The sequence below is a fragment of the Echinococcus granulosus genome (genome assembly GCF_000524195.1).
Source record: "Echinococcus granulosus chromosome Unknown EG_S00057, whole genome shotgun sequence".
NCBI classification, from domain to species: domain Eukaryota; kingdom Metazoa; phylum Platyhelminthes; class Cestoda; order Cyclophyllidea; family Taeniidae; genus Echinococcus; species Echinococcus granulosus.
Genome location: NW_020170437.1, coordinates 337,991 through 348,509, shown reverse-complemented (window position 1 = coordinate 348,509; position 10,519 = coordinate 337,991). Strand labels below are relative to the sequence as shown.

The 10,519-nt window shown below is 41.1% G+C and overlaps 2 protein-coding genes across 2 annotated transcripts; one reads left to right on the top strand and one right to left on the bottom strand. All coding sequences in view use genetic code 11, as the record gives it.

Annotated features, from left to right (window-relative positions):
• Positions 1-13: 13 nt before the first annotated feature.
• Positions 14-753, bottom strand: EGR_06475 (60S ribosomal protein L18; the record flags this gene model as incomplete). Its single annotated transcript, XM_024495724.1, has 3 exons — positions 14-259; positions 350-629; positions 677-753. 3 exons carry the CDS (start codon positions 751-753, stop codon positions 14-16), a joined length of 603 nt encoding a protein of 200 aa, XP_024349885.1.
• A 1,286-nt stretch (positions 754-2,039) lies between these two features.
• Positions 2,040-9,590, top strand: EGR_06474 (Fas apoptotic inhibitory molecule; the record flags this gene model as incomplete). The annotated part of the gene is made up of 9 exons (XM_024495723.1): positions 2,040-2,100; positions 2,142-2,198; positions 5,030-5,136; positions 5,371-5,435; positions 6,675-6,765; positions 6,964-7,194; positions 7,441-7,488; positions 8,794-8,931; positions 9,441-9,590. 9 exons carry the CDS (start codon positions 2,040-2,042, stop codon positions 9,588-9,590), a joined length of 948 nt encoding a protein of 315 aa, XP_024349884.1.
• Between the last annotated feature and the right edge of the window lie 929 nt (positions 9,591-10,519).

Genomic DNA, 10,519 nt, shown 5'->3' with positions numbered 1-10,519 from the left:
TTATTGATAGGAGTTACGCTCGATGCGCGTTGGTACGCTCTCGGGACTTCGAAATAACGTATGGCTTTGTGTGGCTTCCGGGAACACCAGGAGCAGGTCCAAAGTGGCGGCAGGCTTCACGTGCCTTCCTAGGTCCTTGGAGAAGCACAGTGCCCCTACCAAGCGGAGTCATCAGAGCCAACTGATCAACAGTCATGACTTTACCGCCGGCCTTTAAAATCCTGTTTCTAGCACCAGCCGTAATCCGAAGAGCGCAAACCTACCGAGGAGTAGAGTCCAGTGCTTAAAAAATCGTCTAAGCCCAATAAATACATATTTAAAAGATAAAGGGATAAGGAGTGAAACTCACCGTTAGTTTGGGAACCTCACGAATACGGATGTCATTTGTAACGGTTCCGATGACGACAGCGACTTTCCCCTCGCGACCGGGTTTTTTCATTTGTCTTGCCAGTCGAGAAAGTGAGAGAGGAGCTCGATTAGTACGGCTCATGAAAAGGCGACGTTTCACAATATTGTTGAACTTCGAGTGCGTGCGCCTGGCCAAAAATTTGTACAGCTTCACCATCAAACGCAGGTAAACATCGCAACTCTTTGGATTCCGGCGAACAACCTTCCTCTTGTTTCTGTGGCTGATATCGATACCCTACAACAATTCGTAAGAAAAAAACGAGCAAACCATGGCCCAGCAAAGTGTTTGAAGTGTGCCGCGGGCAAATCAGCGGCCGATTCGAACAAATATAGTAGTATGAGCATTATATCAAACCACGAAAAAGAAAGTCGTATAAACAGTACTGGCCAAATTAAGTAATTAAAAACGCTTGCTAGTGCGCAAGTGCAGAATAGTTATAGTTATGGACGGTTAAAGAATGCTCAGAATTCAGAATAACAAAACAAAAACAAGCTTATCCTCAAAATAATCCTAAAGGATTCCATTTAAATGCGTTGGCAAAAAATTAGACATGCATAATATGTTTTACTTAATTACTCAAGTTGAATTTCAAAACCCGGCATTAAATATCTTCTACATACTTTATATTTTTTTTAGATTGAAAATAGAGGCAAAGATTGGAGTTCCGGTACCCTATTTCTCTCGGACAATCACATCTTGCTTAATGCGAGTCGCGCTCATCGACTGTATACACACCATTTCATGTTAAAATATGCAAATATTTTAGCTTACAATTTACACATGATTTATATACAAGTGCATTCTGCGGGGCCACAGAATCTTGTGCAATTTATTGCACAGCTAAGTAGATACTATTAAATGACGCAAATGTACCCGGCGTTCATAAGATTATTATGGAACTTCTTAGTGCAATACTTATGATGTTTTATTGTTGCTTTCAGACAGGAGGCGAGCGTATGAATCGAATCTCTTGACCAAGGAGTCGATGTTTTGCAACCCTAGGAGCGGTTCCTTGTCTACGCCCTATTAAAATTTTACTTGCTTTCCCAATTTACCCATCCCAATAGACATGACGAAGCCGAATCAACATGGGTGTTCAAAGAGTTTGAGGATTAGGTAAGAGGAGATCTACGAGCCTCGTCCCATATCAGAGTGAGGATGGCCTATCCCCGAAGGGACAGCCTAGGTTGTGCTCTGTTTGATGGGTCGCCAGTTTTGCTGGCAGATAGGGAGGGAAGGTAGTTCATGCTTCATCATGATGAAGCAACATTGGCAAACATTTCATTTATCCTAGCAGCATTTTGAACAATATACATAATATCATTTTTTTGGCAAAGTAGAGGTTAAGGTTTAGAACTTGCCGTTTAAAGGCTTTTTTAACTGCATATATTGCATAGATTTTATTACTGTGCCTAACCCTTTTCAAAAGCGGCAAAGTTAGGATGTTTCCGACTTTTAAAAAAATTTCTGCTAGGCATAATTTGAATATATCAAGGACACAAAAGCCTTTGGTCATGACGCTTGTTTAAGTGGCTTGAGTCAAGACTTGTTGAGTTGTGCTATTGTATTAATGAATTTGGGCGCTCTTTTCACTCCGTAGTCTTTGCCATCGCTTGATTACTTTACGGAGATGTCTTATCCTCCACCACCGGCAGCGCCTCCTTATATGCCTCCTAGTGGTCAGCCACAGGGTACGGTGTGTTTTTTTCTTCTCGTCATCTTTTCTGTTAAGCCTACCCTGCGTATCCTCAGCAGCCGCCCGCCTATCCCCCTGGTTATCAGCAGCCTGGTATGCAGATTTTCTTGCTCTTGAACTGCTTTCTTTTCCTACTTTTGCTTTTTCTCAATATTCTTTTTTCTCTTTGCGTGTGTCTTTGTTGGCAAACCTAACTTTATTCTGGCGTTTGTCTAGGGTACCCGGCGCCCGGATACGGTGGTAAGTGCTTACATTTTAGCTTTACCTGCTTGCGCAGTTTTACTTGGCATATGTTTTGTAATAGCTTCTTCTAGGTGGTTTATACTGACTGCTTCATATTTTTCGCTGTTTTTTTGCACCCGAATGTTTTCAGGTCCTTCTCCCCCTGGTTATCCAGTGCCTCCTATGCATATGCCAGGTTATTTGTGTTATGTATATTTTACTTTGTGTTGTTATGCACTCCATTTTGATTGCCATTGCGTATGTCTTATCAGCTGGTAGCTATGGTTATCCAGTATACGTGGTTGGTATGTCATAATTCAACTTCTCTTGTTGCTGCACTTTGCTGTTTTTATGCTTGTTAGTGACTTTTTTTATTTCTTTATGTGTGTATGTATTTTGGGTTCATTTGTTGGTATCTGAAGGCAAACTGTCCTAATGATTTCATCACTCAGTGATTCTGGCGTTAGCGAGCAAGGAGTTATTAATAGGCTTGCTAGGTCGTTTGTTTTGTTGAATTTATTTTTAACATGTCTTAGGTTTCGTGGTTTTATGGAGAATTTTGTTGATTCTCATCTTCTTAAATCAGTTTTCCTGAAGTATCGTCATTTTTCCTCCATTGGAATCGTTGGATGCTCTTTTAATTCTCCGCATTTAAGCTAATGACGATTTTTGTACCTACTGGAGTTTTCCCTATTTAATGAGAAACAAAACAAAATACATTTATAACGATCACTGGATGCTTTGGGTATGCTAATTTCGTTTTAATATCCTTGACAGGTCAAGGATACGATTCTATGACATCGAGAGAAGGTATAATTGCTATAAAATAATTTCACATCCTAACTTGGCTTGATTACTGCAAAAGGTTTAGTCGATTCTTCGTTTTCTTAAAATGCGTGTTTCTTACACTGACTCGTCTTCGTCTAGTTAGGTTGGTGGGTGTAAATGATCGCTGTCCCTTAATTCTTAAGGTATTACTTCGACTCCATTACTTTCTTTCTACTGGGTCGGGATTTTTTCTAATGTGGCTGAGCACACCACCGAATGTAATTATTTCATAAGGTTGAGATAGATTTTGCATCTCTAGGTTGTCATAATTTATTTTGGTGAATGTAAATCCCTGTTGTGTATCCCTTTTTGAGCTGTACTCGAATTTATTCGGGTTTCCAAATCCAGTAAGTTCTCTTGGTGTTAAGCCGAGTGTGGAGTGCATAGGCGGTCAAAATGTGACTTGAATCAGCCGCGTGATTTCATTTTGGCTTTGTGTATGCGTCTGTCTAAATACCATTCCTGAAGTCTGGTTTTTGTGCCTGAGAGTCGTAAACGATGGCTTTTCAGCGGCAGGACGTTTATGATGTAACTTTAGGGTGAGGCATCGCATATAGCCGGTAGAAGTGGGCCTAGCGGATCAATGTTAGTACTTAAGTGAATGTCACCAATCTAGTTCATTTCGGGAGCCATGGAATGTGTGTGTAATTTTCCCCGTCTGCAACAGTGTTCATCGTTGTAATTGTTACGTTTTTTTGTATTGTAGGCAATGGAAGTAAGCTTTATTTCTTTACCTGAGTTTTAGCCGCACTGATTGTCCTATCGCCCTCTCGCCTATTTTTGCATAACTTGTATCATTTTATTGAAGGACAAGTTACTTTATTTAGAAATGCCATTCACCATTATAGGACATAGACACATTATTCGCACCACTCTTGTAGGGAAATTGTTTTTTTCCGCATTAAGATAATTTTCATTTCAAGCTATGAAAAGCATGTATTTTTTCCCAAAGCAATGAGGAACGCGTTTTTGGTGATTCAGATATAACTTGCTAATGCTTATAACAGCACTCTCATACTCTCGTCTTTTGTAAATATCCTATATGTACTCGTTGGCCATTTATGTTGGCGCCGTTGATAATCTAGCTTATGCTGTAGTTCTTATTAACTCTCTGTAATTACCCTAACATATGCTAAGGTTTCTCGTCTATTGAAAAACTTACGTACTTCCTTACTTATTTTTGGTGCACAAAGTCAAGTCATCTAAGTTTGGTGGCTCTTCCTTGGGCCTCACGCCGCGAGCGCCATTTTGAGGGCTCCCACTAGCCGCATATTTATTACAAACTTTTCTGTTCGTTAACACTATACCGCGATTTCTTTGCGTGCATGCTGCCTATTCATTGTGCAGCGTTTATATTTTATAAAAAACTAGTTTTCATGGCTGGGAGGTTCCTTACTTGGGTTAAGGTTTTTGGTTGTATTATTTTGCCTGCTTGGTTGGTGCGCCGAGCTATCCTCATAATACACGAATATGAGCCTAATTTTGCACAGCTGCATATCGTATTTTGGTAGTTTAGTAATTTCAACTAGTGAATATCTATACGCAAGAATTGGTTTTGTCATCTTATCCCAACACCTCTGGCACCGAACTACGGGACCAGTTGCTTCACAGTATCAGTTTTGTATACTAACGAATATTATGGACTCGGCATTCACGTAAAATCACTATGGAACACCATCCGGTGCCGATCCATGCTCAACAGTTCTTTAACGACTGCCGCTGTATGATTTGTTCTGGACCTATTTTACGCTTTTATTTGGCGACGAGAAATACCTAGCCACCTTTCATTGTTCTTGCCTTTTATCTTTTCTTCGGCATTGCTTACAGCATTTAAGGTTTCGTTTAATCCGTATCTTATACTTGTGCTTCATTAGCATACACACCAACCCAGGGTGATTTTGATGGAGGCAACCCTACCAACAACCAGTTTGCTGCATCGCCTTTTAGCGATAAGACCATCAGACGCCGATTCGTTGGCAAAGTAAGTTATTGCATACATCTGTAAAGGGCTTCTTTAGCATCAAGTTTGAGGGGGTTTTCGGTCTGAGAAAGACAATGGTTATATGCTACGATGTCGGTCACGGGTATTTCAGCTTAAAATGAAATCGTAGTGTACTTTGCAATCCACGCTCGAATGGAACAACAGTTTGTTGTATGAAATAACGATTTCTCTTGCCTGTTTTATCTAGTCATTTCTCCGATTTTTTTACTTTAGGTTTATTCCATATTGGCGGTCCAATTGCTAGTGACCGCTGCAATCGTCGCTATATTCACGCTTGTGTAGGTTCTTTCATTTAAGCTGCCTTTTCCATTGTTAATCCGAAATGCAGTTGTCTTGGTCCTTTTGGCTAGATTGCGCATACTTAAATGGACCACAAAGAACGCGCTAATAGACAGCGCGTCCTTTGTGGTCCATTTGTCTCTCAAAACACTGAGTACTCATATTATTATACCTGGCTACGAGCATTTACGAAATCAAACGATAGGAGCGTAAACTTCATAATATTCTTTTTAATGCTCGTGCATATTCGTTACGGACGTTTGCTCACGCAAGTTTGTGTGATGTGCACATCACGCCTGCTAAATGTGGTCAAGGTCATTCAGCACTCCTCGGTTCCCATTTAAACGTTGAAAATGCATAGAAGATCCGCGCAATCCGGGTCGTTATCTGTTATAAACTCAACTGAATGGTTTTTCATGGCACTCCTGAGATGGCGAATGGTACTTTCCGTAATGGTAGTGCTTTATTTCATTAGAATTATCGCAAAGGAGTTCCATGTCTTTGTGTGATAATAAAACGTATTCGGCTGTTGCTACCGATACAGTAACCTCATATTTACACAGGTGTTATATGTGATCGTTTTTTTTTCACAGCTATCCACATTTGTTTTAGACCGCCTATTCGGTACTGGGTCCGAAGAAATACCTGGTTCTACTACTTGGCATAGTGAGTTATCAAGGCTACTTGAAGCTTATTTTCATGACATTGGTCGTTTGTTGTTCAATTTTAAAGCTTTCAGTTGACCGTGATAAATTGCCGTAATTGTGGCTCGGCTTGGTTGATTTGAAATCCCATTCCGTTTATGATCATCCGCTAAGGTCTCCGAAGTAGGCTTGGTTTACAATACGTTGCCTCCTACCCAGGCGTGGTGTGCACCCGATATGGTTTAAGGAGCAGGGCTCCCTGCTGACGTATGTAAAGCCCTAATTGATAAATCACTTCAAGTGCATGGGTTGTGTGAATCAAGTTTACTCGCGATGCGCTGACTGGTAATCCCTTTGATCTTACTATCCACTTTAAGCGCATCAACTCTTCCCGTGGCATTGTGACCTAAATGGGTGGTTGCTTGACTTGCACAGCATCCTAGTTCTCAGCATGTTAGAAATTATTATCTACCGGTGTCCTTTGTGTTTAATTTCTAAGAATATTGGCCACATGGTTTTTTTTTACCTGCTTCGGTTCACTATGCCTTCTACAATATGATTTTTATTCTAAAAGGTATTATTATTTCTGCATAGCGCCGTCTTCTTTGCCACGTACATTGCACTGGCCTGCTGCGGTAATGTACGTCGCAAATTCCCCGGCAACTTCATCGCGCTCGGTGTATTTGTAAGTTCTGCCTGAATCTGCATTTTACATATGTTTCTGATGTTAAATTTCACTAAATATGCGTTTTAAGAGGTACCTTAGTGAGCATGAGTCCATGTCGTCGGTATTGTGGTCGGATCGAAGGGAAGAACTGTACAACTAAGGCATATAATTCTGCACTTGTCTGCACTTCGTTTTCGTTTGCGTTGTGGTGTGTAGACCCTGGCACTGGCCTACATGGCAGGTACCCTGTCGGCGATGTACACAGTGAGCTCGGTCCTCGTATGTCTCCTCATAACGCTGGGTGTCTGCGTCTCAGTCTCCATTGCGGCCATTTGCTGTCCCTGTGACATCACCAAATGCCAGGCGGTGATCGCCTTCCTTAGTATCCTTCTCTTCATTTTTGGAATCGCCGTTATGATCACCTACTTCGTTGCTGGATACAATCAGGTGGGTGCTAATTTCGTAACTCGATCTGTTCATCTTGAATCCGCAGTTATTGCTTGTCGTGTTTCCTTTAGCTTGGTCAATAGAAAATTAAATGTGATAATCCTTTCTGAAAATATTTAGTAATTTAATCAATGTATGAGCTAGTTAGCTCTAGGTCATTAAACAATTCACGTTATCGATCGGTTTCATCTCTCATTTCCATTATCCTTACCCATGGATCAAATCATTAATAATTCCTAATTTTAGACCCTGTATGCTGTCTATGGAGGCATTGCCGCCGTGGTTTTTTCAATCGTAAGTCTGTTTATTCCGTTCTCTGCTTGACTGGTATTTAATAATAATTCCGCAAAAATACAATGGGCATTGGTGTGTATACAGAAGAGTTTAGACAGTCTCAAAGTTGGGAGGACTCCTGAAATACAATCAATTAATTACTCATTCGCATTATATGTTACCATGGCACAAACCTTTTGAGCAAGCCCATTATCTCAGGTGTTCATACGTACTAAAAACGGCACGGCTGCCATTTCAAAGACTTTGTGATTGCATTCATTTCATTCCTCTAATTTTTTTGCAGTATTTGGCCTACGACACACAGCAAATCATGGGAAATCGAAAATATGCACTGTCTGAAGAGGACTATGTTCTTGGAGCTATGCAAATCTATTTGGATGTCGTCTTCTTGTTTATGATTTTCCTGGGTCTTTTTGGTCAGAGCGACTAGGACCAGGCGAAGAAAACGGAGTGATAAACTGGCTCCTCCCCTTTTTCCGCCTGTTATTAAATGTCTCGCAAAGTGATTCAATTGAAGCAAAATCACGCTTCGTTGAGTGAAATCTCAGTTTACTGCACTAGTGTTTTTAATGTTGTATCCTGCTTTGGGATCCATTTATCAATCTTGGTTACTTTTGTTTGCTGTGATCGGTTTCGAACTGTTGGAAGCATTGATGAGTCATGTGGTTATAGACGTGTGCTTGTGTATTTTGTCGAATTCCCCTTTATTTTTCCAAACAAGCGCCACTTCGTCTCAAAGTATCACTCGTTCCACAAAACTTGGCCTTTATTAGTTGAATTCGCTTATTTGTGATTTACGAAGTAAGTGCTTCCAATTTTATTACTGTTTGTGTTCATTTTTACTTGTTCATTCACACTAAACACTCGTTTCAGACTGCAAATCATTTTGGGATGAGGTTGCTCCTAATTTTGGGAGAAATAAATACAGAGATGCTTTTATAAGTCTTCACTGCTAATGAAACGCCGAGTACTAGTTGCAGCGTTGTTGTCGTAATTGGGTGAATTCAAGGTAGTTTTGTCGGATCGCAGAGTTAGGGTATTCCGTCTTCCCATTGCCCTGGTGTTGTAATTCCAAACAAAGAGGACCTATGTAAGCGTTAGTCGTGAGGTGGATGTTAATACGTTATTAAACACACTTTTTGGTGCATTTATGAGGTTACTTTTCAGCAAGTTATATCTTTCTTTTTCCCGCGTTGTTTTAAGAAGTATTTTAGCTGTGCATTCCTTCTGTTGTGGCCAATGTTCCAGGGTAATCTATTCCCCGAGCTACCAATCACTTCACTTCGCCTAATTCTCTATTTTCAGTATCTAGCCTTCGACACGCAGATGATCATGGGCGGTCGGAAGTATGAATTGTCGCCGGAGGAGTACATCTACGGCGCGATGCAGCTGTATTGCGATGTGGTTAACCTCTTCATGATTTTCCTTTCACTCTTCGGAGTGGTGAGCAGTGATTGAAATGGAACAACCGAGCCCTACCCTAGATGAATCGCCTATTTAAACGCTGTTCTCCGTTTTCGTTCTAATCTAACTGTGCTTCACTAGTGAACTTTCCATCTCCACTCTTCCCTTCATCTCTCGAGCTGTTCTTGTCGTAAATTTTTTTATTAAACATACCACTTTTCTCCTCCTATGTTGTGATTGCCGTTATTGGATAAGGATATAAGCAGTTTTTGCTTCGTCATTTTGCTTTTATTCATAGTGTGTAGACTGGTATGCTTGAACGGTTTCTGTTCACAAATATCCATAAAGATGCATGAATACTTCAACAACACTGCGCAGGATTAGTCTCTCATTCTCTCAGATGTTTAGCGGGTGCGTCGTACATTCACCAACATACGAAGGAGGGCATTTGGTTTCCCACCATGCCTGGTATCATTACAGCCTATTGCCTACGAAATGGTAACTAGATTTCGTTTCAGGGGGTTGACACCCACTCCCGCTATTTTTAGAGCAATGCATCAGATGCGGCAATTAAATCACTCGTTGCCAAGGTCACCGAAGGGGGCGGTCACTGTGCTCCCGCTCAGCAGCCTGGCCTCCGGGCCATCCCGGTAGTACCTCAGCCTATCTTTACACCGCTAACACATATTCTGCCCTGATGCTACATCCTCTTTCGTCTTCACGGAAGACCCGATACATTGGTGGCAATGAAAAGAGAATCCGATCTTAAAGGATAACTTCCCCGAGTTATATTACTGTATGATAAGCGGGGTGGGAGATGTGCATATGCTACGAATGAGAGAATTGGTGACAACCCCTAATACAAGTACTAAAAATGATGCCTTTCTTTGATAGCTGCCCCAGTCTCGTGGTCTGCAGGAAAACTATTAACATTTGAAGCGAGACTAGTCGTGAACCATCTGGAAAAACCCGTTACAGAGCTGTCTACATTACGTTACTACAACTTAGTGCGAGTTTAGTTGACACGTCAAATTGGCAGCTTATTTCGTTGTGTAACATACTTAAAGGTGATAGGCTGCGCGTCATGGGTGAAATGACATTTTTAAGGGAGTGAATTCTTAAATAGTGGGTTTCATTACCACTACTCTTGCATTCTGTACCACTAAAAATAAATGAACATTTCACTCTCACTCATTAAGATGATTTAGCATAAAGAAACTGGTAGCGCTCATGGCGCCCTGTGACATTCGTTGCAGTTCACTTGCGAGTGCTCAAAGCACTTTTTCGATAATTTTTTGTTTCTAAATTGAGGCCTATGTTGGGCACTGATTTACTCGTTGCCAAAGTAGGGCGGCAGGTATAAAATTGGTATTATTCCCATTGCTATCTTAATGGTGGTGCCGCATCGCTTGCACTGCTATGGTGTAATGAGCGGAAGTGGACAAAACTTGCCCATTTTCTCGCTTAACGTGACTACGTTGGATCCATATGGATTCTGTGATCGGGCCGGTGAGACGACACCTTTGGAATATAGCATTTGATAAGAGTGGCACACAAGCGGGAGCCAAGATTAAATGTCTAATCATCAAAATGCCGTGATCGTCATATCAAAAGTTACCACTGTCAC